Here is a 17296-nt window from a genome sequence, read left to right as displayed (position 1 = left end):
CCAAGAGAGGAGCTTCGGAACTGGGCCATCTGTCCAAAACATTCCAAGCTGCTGACAAAAATTAAAACCCCACACACAGAGACCAGATTCAGCAGCCAAGTCGTCATCCAAAAACCAGTTTGAACGTGATGTTCGGCAACATTGCGTTTCTCTCTCAAACCTCCTAACTTCTGCAATAAGCTGTCAGTAGCTGAACCATCAATCAGGCTGAACAGAGCGTTTGATCTGACCGAGCTTGGCCTTTCCTCCTTTATTTTATTGTCCTCTTCATTGTTCTAGACTGCCTCCATCTTTAGCAACGTTCAGACCCAGTCAGGGAGGGTGCTCTTAGCCAGCGCCAGCCCCTCCTCCAAAGCCACAGAGCCCAGTCTTTCTGATCTTCCCCAAAAACGATGAAGAGTTGGTTTTCAGATGCCAACTTTCCCTACCTTTTAAGGAGAATCAAACCGGCTTACAATCGCCTTCCCTTCCCCACATCAGACACCCTGTGAGGTAGGTGGGGCTAAAACAGTTCAGTGAGAACTGTGACTAGCCCAAGGTCACCCAGCAAGCTTCATGCGGAGGAGTGGGGAAACCAACCTGGCTCTCCAGATTAGAGTCCACCGCTCATGTGGAGGAGTGGGGAATCAAACCCGGTTCTCCATATTAGAGTCTGTCGCTCATGTGGAGGAGTGAGGAATCACCCAGTTCTCCAGATTAAAGTCTGTTGCTCATGTGGAGGAGTGGGGAATCAAACCCGGTTCTCCAGTTTAGAATCTGCTGCTCATGTAGAGGAGTGGGGAATCAAACCCGGTTCTCCAGATTAGAGTCCACCGCTCATGTGGAGGAGTGGGGAATCAAACCCGGTTCTCCAGATTAGAGTCCACCGCTCATGTGGAGGAGCGGAGAATCAAACCCAGTTCTCTAGATTAGAATCTGTTGCTCATGTGGAGGAGTGGGGAATCAAACCCAGTTCTCCATATTAGAGTCTGTCGCTCATGTGGAGGAGTGAGGAATCACCCAGTTCTCCAGATTAAAGTCTGTCACTCATGTGGAGGAGTGGGGAATCAAACCCGGTTCTCCAGATTAGAGTCTGCTGCTCATGTGGAGGAGTGGGGAATCTAACCCGGTTCTCCAGATTAGAATCTGTCGCTCATGTGGACATCAAACCCGGTTCTCCAGATTAGAGTTCACCGCTCATGTGGAGGAGTAGGGAATCAGTCCCAGTTCTCCAGATTAGAGTCTGTCGCTCATGTGGAGGAGTGGGGAATCAAGCCCAGTTCTCCAGATTAGTGTCCACTGCTCATGTGGAGGAGTGGGGAAACCAACCCAATTCTCCAGATTAGAGTCTGCCGCTCATGTGGAGGAGTGGGGAATCAAACCCAGTTCTCCAGATTAGAGTACACCGCTCTTAATCTCTACACAACACTGGCTCTCCAACGAACTCTGGGAACAGAGGGATGGTGAGCTGATCTACAGGGGCACCTCTAGGCCCTGCCAGGTTCACCCACGCCAAGCAAGCAGAGGCGCTCTGGCTGATAAGTCCACAGGTCTCTGCCTCTCTTGCCACCCTGATAGACCAATGATTGGCCACACCTTCAGCTGGCAGAGGCAACAGCTTTGCCGTCGGCCCGGATTGGCACAGATGGCACCAGTCCACCTCGGCTACGTGAGTCACCCTCCAGCACCACACAGCTATAACCCCCCCTCCACTACATGCACTCAATCACAGCTATTACAGCTATAAACCCCCCCTCCCTCTGGAGCTGGGATTGCCCCCCACAAACCTACAGTGTCAAAGTGACTAGCCAGGGTGGCTCAAACAGCAAGCAGACATGTGCCCTCCACACACACACACACACACAGCAGCTGCCCACAGAGGGGGATGCAACTCAGGGCAAAGACCCCCCCCCCAAGTGGCTTCACACCAGCCAAAGAGTTCCGGAAGAAGGAACCTCCACCCGCGCCAAAAGACTCAACTGCCCTGGAGCCAAGGTGCTCACCTCGCTTTGCCTGGGCCTGCCGGATCCGCCATATGGTCTTGTAGATCTCAAAGTTGTAGTTAGAAGGGAGGGCTCCCACGGCTGCCTGGAGGTCTGGGTCGGATAAGATCTCTTTGGGGATCTGGTGAGCCACCTGGCGCCGGGCCTTGGGGGCTGCAAGAGAAGGGAGGAGGAGAAGGAGTTTGTTGTTATATGCCAACTTTCTCTACCACTTAAGGAAGAATCAAACCGGCCTACAATCACCTTCCCGTCCCCTCCCCACAACAGACACCCTGTGAGGTAGGTGGGGCTGAGAGAGTGTGACTAGCCCAAGGTCACCCAGCTGGCTTCATGTGTAGGAGTGGGGAAACAAATCCAGTTCACCAGATTAGCCTCCGCCACTCCTGTGGAGAAGTGAGGGAATCAAACCCGGTTCTCCAGATTAGAGTCCACCGCTCCAAACCACCGCTCTTCACCACTACACCACGCTGGCTCTCTAAGAGGAGGGGCAGCGCTGTGGATCAAGCCCAAGTGGACCACACCCTTTCCTACTCTTCCTCCCCACCTTCACACCCAATGGCTGGCTGGGGTTACTCAGTGGCAATGGGTACGTGTGCCGAACGCCATCAACAGTGCCTTCCTGTTGAAGCCCCAAGAAGGGAAGACAAAGCCCCAGCCAGGGAAAGAGGGGCTCCTTACAGATGCAGAGAAGTCCACCAGGATGGCTTGAACATCATCAAGACAAAAGTAATGACTACAGGAGAATTACTCAACTTTAAGGTGGACAATGAAACAGAAGTTGTCCCAGACTTTCTATTCCTTGGCTCCATCATCAACCAAAAGGAAGACCGCAGCCAAGAAATCAGAAGGAGATTGAGACTGAGAAGGGCAGCCATGAAGGAGCGAGAAAAGATTCTTAAGTGTAAGGATGTGCCACTGGCAACCAAGATCAAGTTAATTCATGCCATAGTATTCCTTATTACTATGTATGGATGTGAAAGCTGGAAAATGAAGAAAGCTGACAGGAAGAAAGTAGATTCCTATGAAATGTGGTGTTGGAGGAGAGTGTTACGGATACCGTGGACTGCCAAAAAAACAAATCAGTGGGTTATACATCAGATCAAGCCTGAACTGTCCCTAGAAGCTAAAATGACTAAACTGAGGCTGTCGTACTTCGGTCATAATATGAGAAGACGACTCACGGGAAAAGACAATCATGCCAGGAAAAGTTGAAGGCAGCAGGAAAACAGGAAGACCCAACAAGAGGTGGATTGACTCCATATAGGAAGCGACGGCCCTCAGTTTGCAAAACCTAAGCAAGGCTGCTAAAGATAGGAGGTTTTGGAGGACACTGGTTAATAGGGTCGCCATGAGTCCGAAGCGACTTGATGGCACTTAACACAACACGCACACTCTCAAGCCTCAAACTCCCAGGCAAGGAATCTTAAGGACCCTGGAGGTATCGGCTGTGAGGACAAGCTGCAAAGAAACACAGGACAGCCACCTCAGCCTGGAATCGCTACCCAAACCACGAACTTTCCCAAGCCCTTTTCCTTTTCTTTGACAGTTATCGAGTCTTTCTCTTCCTTTGCTCTGACCAATGGAGAACCACCATCAAGCCCATTCTGCAGACAGGCAGGCCTCAGAGGCAAGTCTAAGAGGGCCAAGGCGACACAGGGACAGGAGACCGGAAGACCTTCCCTGGTTCACCACAGCCAAGTAGTCAGAGGCCCTGATAGATAGGGTTGCCAACCTTCAGGTAGCAGCTGGAGATCTCCTGCTATTACAGCTGATCTCCAGCCGACAGAGGTCAGTTCACCTGGAGAAAAGGGCCGCTTTGGCCACTGGACTCTAAGGCATTGAAGTCCCTTCCCTCCCCAAACCCTGCCCTCCTTAGGCTCCGCCCCCCAAATCTCCAGGTGTTTCCCAACCCGGAGCTGGCAACCGTACCGATAGAGATCCTCAGCAGGTTTTCTTTTGGGTGGGTGCAAGAAGAGGCAGGGGGGGGAATTTCATCCGGCCCTCCATATAAACATCTCTTTTCAGCTCTGGGAAGGAAAGATCATCGGCAAGAGGGAGTCATGAAGACCACGGATGAACGAGAGAACTCGGAGTAAGAGGCCGCAGAACAGCCCCAAACCTCACTTTTCTGCCAACTCAAGGGTGTTCATGGGGACTCCCAAAGAGCCCCCACCTCAATTGAGGCTTGGCAGCAGCAGGTCAACATCTCCCCTACCAGCAGGAGAGCCCTCCACCCCCATGCCAGAATTTCAGGCACATGGGATCTCATGCCTACCGAAGGGAACAATCTGAGGAGGGCTGAGTCACCTTTGGGACTGGGTGTTCGGTATCCTCCCACAGCAGGGGGGGATCAAAAAAGGTCGGGAGGGCACCAATGCTTTAGTCAACCAAAAGGGCAACCTGCTATTCTGGTCTCCCCCCCCCCCCTTTCTTTTTTAGCACAAACACGGTTCTGTGAATCAGCGAAGCGGTAGCGTTGCCAGAGGACACAACTTGGCAAAGAATTATATTTGGGGGGGGAAGCTGAGAATTTGGGGTGGAGGGGCCCTATTTATGCTTTGCTATGACTATGCCCCAATGGTGAACAGGTGCTGCTGCCGTAGGAAGAGGCCAAGAAGCAAGCGAGACTGACTCACGCACCGCCCTTGCCCACTCGCGGAGAGCGGGCGAGCTCCGGGACCCGCCCAGCAAGCTGTCGGGACCTACGCAACCAGAACAGGCGTCACATGCAGGAGAGGCAAAAAAAAGCCGCTCTCCGCAAAGCTACAGTGGCTGGACGGTGCTTTGCTATAGCAGGGATCAAGTGCCGACTCTGGCCACCGAGGCTCTCAGTGGCCTTAGGCAAATCGCCCAGTAGTTCACTCGCCCCTTTCTGCCCCAGAGAACATAAGAAGAGGAGTTGGTTTTTATACGCCAACTTTCTCTACTGCTTAAGGAAGAATCTAACCAGCTTACAATCACCTTCCCTTCCCCACAACAGTCTCCCTGTGAGGTAGGTAGAGCTGAGAGAGCTCTAAGAGAGCTGTGACTAGCCCAAGGTCACCCAGTAGGCTTCATGTGTCAGAGTGGGGAAACAAATCCAGTTCACCAGATTAGCCCCCTCTGCTCATGTGGAGGAGAGGGGAATCAAACCCAGTTCTTCCTGCCTGATTAGACCAGTGGTCCATCTAGTCCAGCATCTCGTCTCACACAATGCCCAACCAGTTACTCAGGAGTGTCAACAAAAGGGCATAGAGGCCAAGGCCTTCCCTTGATGTTGCCTCCTGCCGCAGGTAATCAGGAGTTTACTGCCTCTGAACATGGAGGTTCCCTTTAGTCACCATGACTAGTAGCCGCTTATAGACCTATCACCCATGAGTCTAATTAAAGGTGTTTTGAACGTAGGACACAACAAAGAGAAGGAAAGCCCAGTGCTGGTTCAAGAGAAACAACAAAGACTTTTCGGGCCAGAGGAAGTCCCAAGCATAACTCAAGACACCCCTCATGAAAGGTCCAGACTATTCCAAGATCCCCAGAGAAGGACACAAGGCTTTAAAGGGAAATATACTTATTGCTGTTGCGTTTTTATCTTGCCCCTTCTCCCAGGAGGACACACATGTTTCTTTTATTTCATTTCAAGAAGCCTGAAAGACAGATTAGGCTGAGACACAGGGAACACGACCGAGCAGGTCTATTCAGAAGGCTTACTCCCAGGAAAAGAGTCTTAGGATTGCACTCACTGTTACCTAAGCCATCCACCAAGTTTCAGAGCAGAGTGAGGATCTGAATCCAGGCGTTCTCAGACTCTCTCTCAGCTGACGCATCAGCTGGAAAACATTACAAGCCATAGCCAGCTGTGGTGGCAGAAAGTGCCACCAAGTCGCAGCCAACTTATGATGACTCTGTAGGGTTTTCAAGGCAAGAGACATTCAGAGGCGGATTGCCACTGCCTGTCTCTGCGTAGTGACCCTGGTGGTCTCCCAACAGGGCCGACCCTGATAAACTTCCAAGATTTGATGAGATTGGACTAGCCTGGGCCATAAGTTCTAGGAAGTTATGACCTCTAAATCACATTATACACCCCAAAAAGAAAAGAAAACTGCACCAATTCATACATATATGGTCAAGGCAGCATGGCCAAGTGGCTAGAGCACTTGTACATAGCCACTGATTTGGCTGTCTGGGAACAGTGAGAATCATTCCGGGAGGCCAAGGAGGGAAGCGCTCCAACACCACCTTTCTCTCATGATTCTGAATCCACAAGGTAATGGGTTAGGCTTGAGCCCCTATGACTCTTTCTAGTCCTGGGGTGTTGAACTCAATTGTTATGACGGCCGGATATGACATAAATGTCACTTGGTTGGGCTGGGCCATGCCTCACCAGCCCAGATTGAGAGGGGGGTGGGTGGCTGCCTCAGCTGGCTTGCAGGACGGGTAAGAACTCTCAAGGGCCCAGATCCAGCCCTTCATATGTTTGACACCCCGTTCTGTTAAGACATGTTTCAGGAAAATGATGTTTATTAGACAAGTAACTTCTGTGACCTTATTTCCAAGGCTGGATTTTGATACAGAGACCATGCTTCAAGAGCTTCCTCTGTAACAGAACCAGATCTGGTTCACACACGCTGCACGCAAAAGAACGAGATGGGAGAATGAACTGCACCACCTCGGGCCTGAAGAGGGTTGACCTGAAGAGTGCAGCTTGGAATGATCCTTCACATCAAACCACTCCTGCAAACAGTAAGCTAACCCAGCAGGAAGAAAGACCCCTCCCCTTTCCCTGTTGTGCAGGGAGTTTTTAATAGAGGGGTTGCAATTAAATCAAAAGAGTTTCCGTCTAGACATTAGGAAGAATTTTCTAACAGAGCGGTTCCTCAGTGGAACAGGCTTCCTCGGGAGGTGGTGAGCTCTCCTTCCCTGGAAGTTTTAAAGAAGAGGTTAGATGGCCATCTGTCAGCAATGCTGATTCTGTGACCTTAAGCAGATGATGAGAGGGAGGGCATCTTGGCCCATCTTCTGGGCATGGAGTAGGGGGCACTGGGGGTGTGTGGGGGCGGGGAGGTAGTTGTGAATTTCCTGCATTGGGCAGAGGGTTGGACTAGATGACCCTGGTGGTCCCTTCCAACTCTATGATTCTGTGGCCCATCCCAAAAAGCGACTCTCCAAATGCAGTCTGCACGGGCGCGCTCCCTTCTGCCACGCCACCGCATATGTGAGCTGTCTTGGATACCTCAATAATCTCCCGTCCTCAGGCCTCTGCTTGGGAGCAACGATCAGGAAGCGGCTGCTTCACAGAGCTGCTGCAACCCAGTTTAACCCCCAGGCCCTTGAAGAAGCCCTCTGCAGGCAGCTCCTTCCTCTCCGCGACCCACGTAGCTAACCCAGATCGGCCCCCCACTTACCCGGGGCCGGAACAGAAGAGCGGCATCTCGCTTCCGCGACAGCTGCATCCTCCATGGCTGCCGAACCCACGTGGAGCCGGGAAAGGCAGCGCCAATCGAGCGCCGAGCGCAGGAGCCAGGCAGAAGCGAGAGCCGGCCGAGCGCATCGAGAGAGCGCGTTCAACCTCTCGCTGGCCTGCAGGACGCGAGTTCCTCGGGCATCCGTTTCAAACGTTCAGGGCTAAAACCCGGGTTAATAAGCGTCAGTGACCCTGAGCAGATGCATTCGGCTTTTCCCTCCCAAGGCGCAGGGCGGTGGATGAGTCTGAGCCCCCTAACCTCTTTGGGGGGGATTCAAAATCCAGCGCAGCTTAGGGTTGCCAGGTCCCTCTTCGCCACCGGCGGGAGGTTTTCGGGGCGGAGCCTGAGGAGGGCGGGGTCTGGGGAGGGACTTCAATGCCATAGAGTCCAATGGCCAAAGAGGCCATTTTCTCCAGGTGAACTGATCTCCATCAACTGGAGATCAGTGGTAATAGCAGGGGATCTCCAGCTATTACCTGGAGATTAGAAAATCTGCAACGGAGTCTCCAGTACAAAAGTAGCAAAAAATTCTTATTGGTGCTTACACATATGACATCAACAATACAAGAGTGAAAGATACATATAAGAACAATCAAAGTTATATACAGTATGTACAATCTAAGTAAGGTGCAGTCTCAGTGCACCAATTGCCATGTTCTTCAAGTAAATGTTGTATTTTCTTCAAAAAGTCCAATAGTAGGTACTATCCCAAAAGCACACTTTTTCCCAAAAAAAAAAGATGTTACATGTGAAAGCACCAATAAGAATTTTTTGCTACTTTTGTACTGGAGACTCCGTTGCAGATTTTCTAACCATTGGTATTGGCACGGAGGTGCCTATTTTGTATTGTATCATTACCTGGAGATTGGCAACCCTAGCGCAGCCTGGCTTGGCGAACATGCGGCAGGCACCTGGCCCTGCCCGGGCAGAGAGGTGCTGGCGGCGGCTACCGGCTCTGGCAACCGCTGGGCACCGTTTCTTCTCGCGGGACTCCCAGCACTTCGACCCCGGCGCCTACCAGCCCTCTCTCCGCTTTTCAGTTTCACATCGGGACCCTGCGAGGGTTTTGCCTTAGCCTTCCCCGATTGCCTGGCTCAGATTTACCCGGAATCGGAAGATCTGGAGCCATGAGCCAGGCGGCCACCGCGCCGGTCTCCTACGAGGAGGGGTTGCAACCGGAGATCGGCCTCCCCCCGGGAGCCCCGGCTTCTCCCCCTCCCTTTGCCAGCGGCCGCTTCTGGCCCCCCTGGCCCCATCGAGCTTCCTTCCGAGGGCTGGAGTTTCTGCCTCCGGGAAAAGGGGGGGGGTCTCTTTCTCATGACACATGAAGCTGCCTTAAACTGAATCAGACCCCTGGTCCATCGAAGTCAGTATTGTCTGCTCAGACCGGCAGTGGCTCTCCAGGGTCTCAGGCAGGGGGTCTTTCACATCACCTACTTGCCTGGTCCCTTTAACTGGAGATGCCAGGGATTGAACCTGGGACCTTCTGCATGCCAAGAAGAGGCTCTACCACTGAGCCACGGCCCCTCCCCAGGACACCAGCGTGGTGTATTGGTTAAGAGAGGTGGTTTGGTGGACTCTGATCTGGACAACCGGGGTTGATTCCCCACTCAGCCTAGCCTACCTCAAAGGGTTGTTGTGAGGATCAAATGGAGGAAGTACTGTAAATCGGGGAGGGGCCGTGGCTCAGTGGTAGAGCATCTGCTTGGCATGCAGAAGGTCCCAGGTTCAATCCCCGGCATCTCCAGTTAAAGGGACTAGGCAAGTAGACGACGTGAAAGACCCCTGCCCGAGACCCTGGAGAGCCGCGGCCGGCCTGAGTAGACAATGCTGACTTTGATGGACCAAGGGTCTGATTCAGGGGAAGGCAGCTTCATGTGTTCAGGTGTTCAAGTCACTTTGGGTCTCCACTGGGGAGATCAGGGAAGTCCAAATGAAGCAAACAGACACGTGCGCCCCCCAAACCGTAAGCTGGATTGCTACAGCGGGCCTCTCCAGGCAGCCCCCCCCCAAGCCCCCAGCTAGGCCATTCTCCCTTTCACGGGGGGCTTCCATGCCATGTGGGTCCTGGCTGGGCGCCAGCTTCCCTCCCACCGCCGCAGCCCCGGAGCTGCGCCCCGCCGCAGGTGGCCTCGCCTCCCCTGACATTTCCGGAGGTGCCGGTCCGACCAGCCCCCCCTCCCCTCCCCTCCACCCGTCCCGGCACACAGCTTGAGCGACAGCTGCTCCGCCCCCTCGGCCCGGCTTCTGACTCACCCCTTGAGTAATGCCCGCCTCCCTCTTGCTGGTCAGGCCCTGGCCAGGCGTGGGCACCTCGCGCCCCGCCAACCGGGCCGGCTCTGCCTGGCTCACCCCCTCCCTCTCTGAGAAGGGCTGGGGAAGTGCCAAGAAGCCCCCGGCCCCCCCACCACCACCCACCCCAACCAAGCCGGTCTGTTCCTAGCAAGAGGAAGAGTTGGTTTCTATATGCCGACTTTCTCTACCACTTAAGGAAGAATCAAACAGGCTTCCAGTCGCCTTCCCCTCCCCACAACAAGACACCCAGGTGGGTGGGGCTGAGAGAGTGAGCAGAGAACTGTGACTAGCCCAAGGTCACTCAGCAGGCTTCATGTAGAGGAGCGGCGAAACCAACCGAGTTCTCTAGATTAGCATCCGCAGCTCCAAACCACCATGAAGCTGCCTTCTACTGAATCAGACCCTTGGTCCATCAAATTCAGTATTGTCTACTCAGACCGGCAGCGGCTCTCCAGGGTCTCAGGCAGAAGTCTTCCACATCACCTACCTGCCTAGTCCCTCTAACTGGAGATGCCTGGGACCTTCTGCGTGCCAAGCAGAGGCTGTCCCACTGAGCCACAGCCCCTCCCCATCTTAACCACGACACCACGCTGGCAATCCGGGGCAGGGGAGCTTTGCCAAGCGCGCAGCCTTCGTCTTGCCACCCCACGGCATATCCCCCACTGGGGCAGAGTGGCCCACTTTCCAAGCCTCCCCCTGCCGTGCCGGGGGGGGGGGCGCTTCCAAGCCAGCCTGTTTCTGGGCTCAGCTGTCCCAGTAAGCCGTGAGATCCAGCGCCGAAGGCCCCAGGGCACGAAGCTGTCTTCAAGTAACAATGATCACCCAGACCATCCGTGTGCAGCCAAAGGCCCCGCGTTAATTCTCGCGTTACATTCAACGCGTGTACAGCTGAACGTGTGATTTTAAACCCCACGTTTGTCCAGACACTGGTCCTTTGTGACGTGATGGTGTCTTGGAGCCAGCGTGGTGTAGTGGTTAAGCGCGGCGGTTTGGAGCGGCGGACGCTACTCTGGTGAACCGGGTTGGTTTCCCCGCCCCTCCATGTGAAGCCAGCTGGGTGACCTTGGGCTAGTCACAGCTCTCTTAAGAGCTCTCTCACCCCCACCTACCTCACAAGGTGTCTGTTGTGGGGAGGAGAAGGGCAGGCGATTGTAAGCCGGTTTGATTCTTCCTGAAGTGGTAAAGAAAGTTGGCGTATAAAAACCCAACTCTTCTTCTTCTGTCTCTTCTATCTCCGCTGTAACGTGTGAACAGGGCTGCTGAAGCAGACCGTCAGTCGCTCAAGGTCAGTCTTGTCTAACTCAGACTGGCAGCGGCTCTCCTAGTCTGGGGCAGAGGTCTTTCACCTGGCCTACCGACCGCTCTTTTTACCTGGAGAGGCCGGCAACTGAACCTGAGGGCCTTATGCAGGCCAAGCAGATGCTCTACCGCTGATCCTGCACCCCCCCCCCAACCAGAATCAGCCCAGCCAACTCTGGAGAGAGAGGTCCAGGGGCTCCGATCCACTCTAGTTGCACAAGATCCCCAGTCCACGCGCCCCGGCAGTCCCCCAAATTCGCGAGTCGGGCAGAGCATAGACTCATAGAGTTGGAAGGGACCACCAGGGTCATCTAGTCCAACCCCCTGTACAATGCAGGAAATTCACAACTACCTCCCCCCCACACACACACACACCCAGTGACGCCTACTCCGTGCCCAGCAGATGGCCAAGATGCCCTCCCTCTCATCATCTGCTTAAGGTCATAGCATGAGACGTCAGATGCCACCTCGCTGACTTTGGGCATGCCACTTTCCGGGTGCCCGTGTCAAACCCGTCAAGACGCCGCCGCCGCTGGCCGCCCTCTCCAAGAGGCGCGCCCTCCCGGGCCCTCTGGGTCGAGCTCACCCGGGCCAAAGGAGCGCGCAGCCTCTGGAGCAAGTCGGGGCTCGAGACAGAAAGGCCCCTTTGGCACCGAGCCCACCGTGGCAGGGAGGGAGGGAGGGAGCCAGGGAGGGCCGCCCGGGACAGGCGGCTGGTGGGGAAGCGGCCAGGAAGAGAAGGGTCCCTGCCCCGAGGCACTGGCAGAAGAGCTGGGGAAAGCGGGAGGGGGCCCTGGAGCCAGTTAAACGCATAGTTAAATTGTGGTTAAACAATTTTAACTTTAAACACAATGCATAGTTAAATTGTGGAACTCCCTGCCGCAGAATGGGGTGATGGCTTACAACTTGGAAGGCTTTAAGAGGGGAGTGGACATATTCATGGAGAGGAGGACTATTCGTGGCTACTAGTAAAAATGGATACTGGTCATGATGCACACCTATTCTCTCCAGGATCAGAGGAGCACGTCAAATCTATTAGGTGCTGTGGAACACAGGCAGGATGGTGCTGCTGCAATCGTCTTGCTTGTGGGCTTCCTAGAGGTACCTGGTTGGCCACTGTGTGGACAGACTGCTGGATTTGATGGGCCTTGGACTCATCCAGCAGGGCTTTTCTTATGCTCTTATGACACCTGGGCTTAGCGCTGGGAGGGACCCCCAGCCGGGGGACGCCCGCAAAGGCTCCCCCTGCCCCACTGGGGCAGGGGGATAGGGAAAAGAGCTCCCCATCGCAGCCGGGCCAGCCAAGATATAACCAGTCGGTGCCTCGAAGTCCCCTCTATCGATCAGCTCGAGCGACGCCGGCGATCGCTCAGCCAAGACTGGCCGGAGCCAGCCCGGATCGCCGCGGCCCACCGGCCCAAAGCCGCCACCCGCTGCCCGGTGGCCAGCTAAGGGTGCAAACCGGAGGGGGGCAAGGCACTCTGCACATGCTCAGCCGCCACCCTGGACACTAGAACTCCCACCCCGCCCCCTGTAGGTGCAGCTTCAGTTCATGCCCAAGGTCTTGCGCAGGAGAAGTTCCCTGGAGGCGCGACCCATTGCTGGCTGCGTTCCTAGCCGGTCCTTTAGGGGAGGGGCTCAGGCTCAGTGGTAGAGCATCTGCTTGGCACGCAGAACGACCCAGGTTCAATCCCCGACATCTTCAGTTAAAGGGTCCAGGCAAGTAGGTGATGTGAAAGACCTCTGCCTGAGACCCTGGAGAGCAGCTGCCGGTCTGAGTAGACAATACTGACTTGGATGGACCGAGGGCCTGATTCAGTATAAGGCAGCTTCATGTGTTCATGTGTTCCTTGCGCTGCGCTGCTCCCCAGTGCAGGATCAACACTGCGAGGGGGCAGGCCCTACATGTCCGATTGTGCCAAAGGGAACTAAGCTAAGGCAACAGAGTTCTAGGAGGGGTGGGTGGGACGTCAGTAAATGGCATGTAGCTCAAGGCACAGAGGAGCCGGGCTTCGCCCCAAGGTGACCCCTTCCATTTCCAGCGATTCTCGGGTGTGCTGGACGTTTTCGGGGAGAGCTGGTTGGACGGAGGGAGATTGTTCCAGGGAGCAAAACACCCAGGCCTAGAAGTTGGGTCTCGCGGAACCGTGCCTTCCCGGCCAGTTGAATTGGGCTGCGGCAGATCCCAAAGTCCGGAGACAACTGGTCAGAGAGCTCCGCTGGAATACAGGGCCAAGCTCTGGACTTGAGCACGGAGAGCTGGCGATGGAACCTCCCTGGCCCTAGGCAGTCTGTCTTGGAGTATCACAGGCTAGGGAGGGGGGGACCACAGACGCAGCCCGTCCTTTCCACTGGGATTCTCAGAGGGGATGCCGGGATAGGCGGCCATCGGACATTCAAAAGCCCATCCCCTGAGCCCCGGAACGCGCTGCTCTCCAAAGGACAGCGCCCAGGCCTCCTGGAAACCCATGGGGAGAGCCGGCGGGGCTTCGAGCTCTGCCCCAGGCCTGACCTTGGCCTCTTGGCTTCGGCAGGCCTCTTTCTCGGCCTCAGACCCTCTCTTGTGATGTGGGTCACGTCGGTGAACTGGAAGGCCTGCCTGCCTGGCCGGGTTGTTGTATAGATGACAAGGCGCTGTCCCACGGGAAAGTGCTGAACCTGGTCCAGCTCAGCGGAGCGGCGCCCCCAGCCTGCTCCAAATCCCAGGAGTCCCTCTCCTCTCCCCCCCCCCCGGAAAACTAGAGATCCCCTCTCCGGACTTTTCCGGCGACAGATCCATCTCCCCGACTCCCTCCTGCGATCTGGAGCGAATTAGACCTGGCCTCCGCAGAGAGGCGCGGGACGGGACCCCTCCCTCCACCCCTGGCTCCCCCTCCCCTTAATCATGGGAAAGTAGGTCGGAGGGGGGGTGGGCTGCCCCATGGCCCGCCCTCTGGCCTAGCGAGGGCGGAGGGGCCGGAAGAATGGGGAGGGGGGGCGGAGGGCGTGGTGGGTCCCCCCCCGTCCCCGATGGAGCGGGCGGGAGGCCCATCCACACCGGTTGGTTTCCATGGCAACAGGAGGGAGAGGGGCTCGTTGTCGCGTTGCCATGGCGACCGCGGCTGTCTGTCAAGGCCCTCCCCGTGCCGTCCCCGCCCCTCCCCCGGACCGACCCGGCCGGACTGGGGCCGGAAAGTGGGGCCAGAGGTGTCCCCCGGCTTCCCCTGGAGGTCCCGCGCCCTGCCCTCGGGAGACAGGGCGCGCGGGCCGGCCTCTCCCGGGCAGCGGACCCCCCCCCCGCCACGCCCGGACGCCCCCCGGGCCGGCTCTTTGTCCTGCCCGAGAAGCAAGTTGCCTCCGGTGGCCGAGCGCCGCCGCCCGGGCTGCAAGCCCTTCCCTGGGTCGTCGGCGCGGGCAGGGGGTCCCCTCGGAAGGCTCCGGGGGGCGGCCCATCCCCGCCCGGTGCAGCCCGGAGGGGGCGCCTTCCCGGAGCCGCCTGCCCCCCCCCCAAGCCCCAGCCCCTCCCCAGCCCGCTCCGCCCGTGGGGAGCTGTCGGGAGTGGCCGGGCTCGCCTCTCCAAGTCGCTCTGGAAACACTTTCATAAATTTTCTATGGGAAGCGGGCGGGGGGGGGGAGAGGGAGGGAGGGAGGAGAGAGGCGCGCCGACGGGAGGGGGGGAGGGAGCGCGGGAGGGGGGGAGGGAGGGAGGGAGGGGGGACCTGGCCCAGCCCAGCCCAGCCCAGCCCAGCCCAGCCCTGCCCAGCCGTCGCTGCTGCTGCTGCTGCTGCAGGGAGCGGAGCGGAGGCGCGCTCCGGGGCTCGGCGAGACGCCCTTTGGAGGCGCAGCCGGAGGGCGGAAGGGAGGAGGCGGCGGCGGCGGCGGCCAGCCCGGAGGGGGCGGCTCCCCCCGCTAAAAGCGAGCCGCCAGGCGCGGAGGGGCGGAGGACGAGTGCAGGGCAGGCAGCCCAGCGAGCCGCAGCCGCTCCCCGGCCGCGCGATGCGGCTGCCCGGCGCTCCGGCGAGCCCCCCTCGGCGTAGCGGCCGCCGCTGCCGTCGCTGCCTGCTGTGAGCGCCGCTCCGGGGGAGCCGGTGGCCCGCGGCGCGTCTCCAAGATGCTCGGCGAAGGTGAGCCCGCGGCGGGCGGCGGGGACGGGCGCGGGGACCGAGTCGCCAAACTTTGCGCTCCCGGCTCGGCCGCGCCGGCTGGACTGGGGCGCCGGACTCCCACCCACCCACCCCCGCTCGGGGCGCAGGGACGGGGCCGGGGGGTGGGCGGCGGGGCAAACTTTTCCGGGGCGAGGGGCGTGGGTGCGGGAGGGGATCGGAGGCTCCCTCCCTCCCGGGCGGGGGGCGGTGGCAGGAGCCCAGGCTCCGGACCCCCGTGCGCCAGGACGCACGGCGTTCCCAAGGGGCCGTCGAGGGACGGTGGCGCAGGAGAGGGGGTGCCGAAGGAGGGCGGGGGGGGGACGCCGAGGCAGGGAGCGGCCGCCCAGTCCCAGCTCAGCCCCGGACCACCACCCCCCCTCCCAGAAGCAGGAGCAAACAGCCGCTAGGTGGTGATGTAATTCCCGGGGCGCTCACGGAGGCGCAGCGACGCCTCGGAGGGGCCCGAGCGAAGGATGCCGCTTCTCCCGGGAAGGAGCCCCGAGCGGGCTGGGGCCGGCGGGGAGGGCGGAGGGACGTCGAGGCGGAGCGCAGCCTGGGCAGCGGCTCGGGGCTGGAGCGAACGTGTGCGTCCCCGCTCGGCTTTGGGGTGGCGCTGTAGGGAAAGAACCTCGTGTGGATGTGCGTGTGGGTATATGGGGGGGGGGATCTGGAGCGCAAGGAGCCGGGATCCGAGCAGGGCCCTCCCTCCCTCGCTCCGCCGCCCCTCGGCTCTCTTCGGTCAGTTCGCTGGGCCCTTTCTCAGGGGCGCCAGAGGTTTTCCGGCTAGTGTTGGAGCAATAAGTCCTGGGGTCACATGAACACATGAAGCTGCCTTCTACTGAATCAGACCCTTGGTCCATCAAAGGGTCTACTCAAAGGTCCATCAAAGGGTCTACTACGGTCTACTCAAACCGGCCGCAGCTCTCCAGGGTCTCAGGCAAGGGGTCTTTCACATCACCTACCTGCCTAGTCCCTTGAACTGGAGGTGCCAGGGATTTAACCTGGGACCTTCTGCATGCCAAGCAGAGGCTCTACCACTGAGCCACGGCCCCTCCCCAAAACAAAAAAGAAAGGTCTGCAGGCAGACACTTGCCAGAGCCTTATTGGGGGGGAGGTCCCAGTCCCACCCTGCCTGTGACAAATTGCAAACTTGCCCCCTCCCCTCCTGCGCAGGAAAAAGTGGGAGGGGGGATCTTCCCCGTTCCAAAGGGCTTTTCCAACTTGGCCTGACAGCCCCGGGGGCTCTGAGCATCTCCCTTCCCAAGCCCCAAAGGGAGATCACGCCTGGAGCTGGAAAGGAAACCCTTTGGATTTGCTGTCTTGTCGGACTCCTTGCTGGTTTTTCTTGCCAGGGGGCACTAGGATAGGTTGGGCATAGGGGCTGTGGGTGAGTTAATGTGCGGCACATTTCCTTTGTGGGCGAGTTAACAATGTGCGGCACATTTTAGGTCAGGGCTTTCTCTGCTCAAAGTGGTGATGGAGAAGGTCTCTGGAGGGGGGGTATCAAACAAAGGAACGGCCCACCCAGAAAGGCCAAGGGGTGGGGTGGGGTGGGGAAGCAGATCCGCTTTATCAACGGTCTTCATTCAATTCAATTCAAGACCTTTATTGGCATACAAACGGTCTTCATTGCAACATCTGTCAAATGCTGCCAAAGGCCCCCTAGACAGGAGGGATCCCCTAGGGAGCCCCCCAGTCCTCAGGTGCTAGAGATGCCCTGGCAGGGTGACAAGTCAAGGCTGAGTTTGAGGGGCAGTTCAGCCCCCAGGCCTGTTTCTTATAGAGAGGCAGTGACAAAGAAGGAGGACCTCTGAGCACCAGCAAAGTGCCTTTCCCTTCCCACTGATGAATCATGGGGAAACGAAGTCTGTGGATCAGGAAGCTCTCTCCAGATGGGCTTAGGCCCCGCCGCCTCTCCCCCTGGGAATGGGCCTGCCCGCAGGGCACCTCTTGCAGGGCTTGCAGCCAGCCGTTCGAGATGGCTCATCGCAGACACGCCGTTCCCGTTCCCAATAAAACAAACAACCCCCAAAATGAGATGCAAACCCAGAGGCCTGCAAAGTTTGCCGGGTCTCGTTAAGCAAGGCAACAGTGAGTGCCAAAGAAGCTTTGTTAAGTGGCACCTTGATTAATTATTGAGAATCTTGTAGCTGTC

The 17296-nt window shown here is 57.6% G+C and overlaps 1 protein-coding gene across 1 annotated transcript in view; it reads right to left on the bottom strand.

Moving 5' to 3' along the window:
* DPH1 (diphthamide biosynthesis 1) overlaps positions 1-7418 on the bottom strand; it is a 57609-nt gene extending 50191 nt beyond the window's left edge. The window contains exons 1-2 of the mRNA XM_056865002.1: positions 7364-7418; positions 1983-2135 (exon numbers count right to left, since the gene is read on the bottom strand). Coding sequence (XP_056720980.1) covers positions 1983-2135; positions 7364-7418 — 208 coding nt within the window. The remainder of the gene's footprint in view (positions 1-1982; positions 2136-7363) is intronic.
* Between the last annotated feature and the right edge of the window lie 9878 nt (positions 7419-17296).

The sequence above is a fragment of the Euleptes europaea genome, chromosome 19 (assembly GCF_029931775.1).
Source record: "Euleptes europaea isolate rEulEur1 chromosome 19, rEulEur1.hap1, whole genome shotgun sequence".
Classification (NCBI taxonomy): domain Eukaryota; kingdom Metazoa; phylum Chordata; class Lepidosauria; order Squamata; family Sphaerodactylidae; genus Euleptes; species Euleptes europaea.
This window is presented reverse-complemented; position numbering and strand designations above follow the sequence as displayed.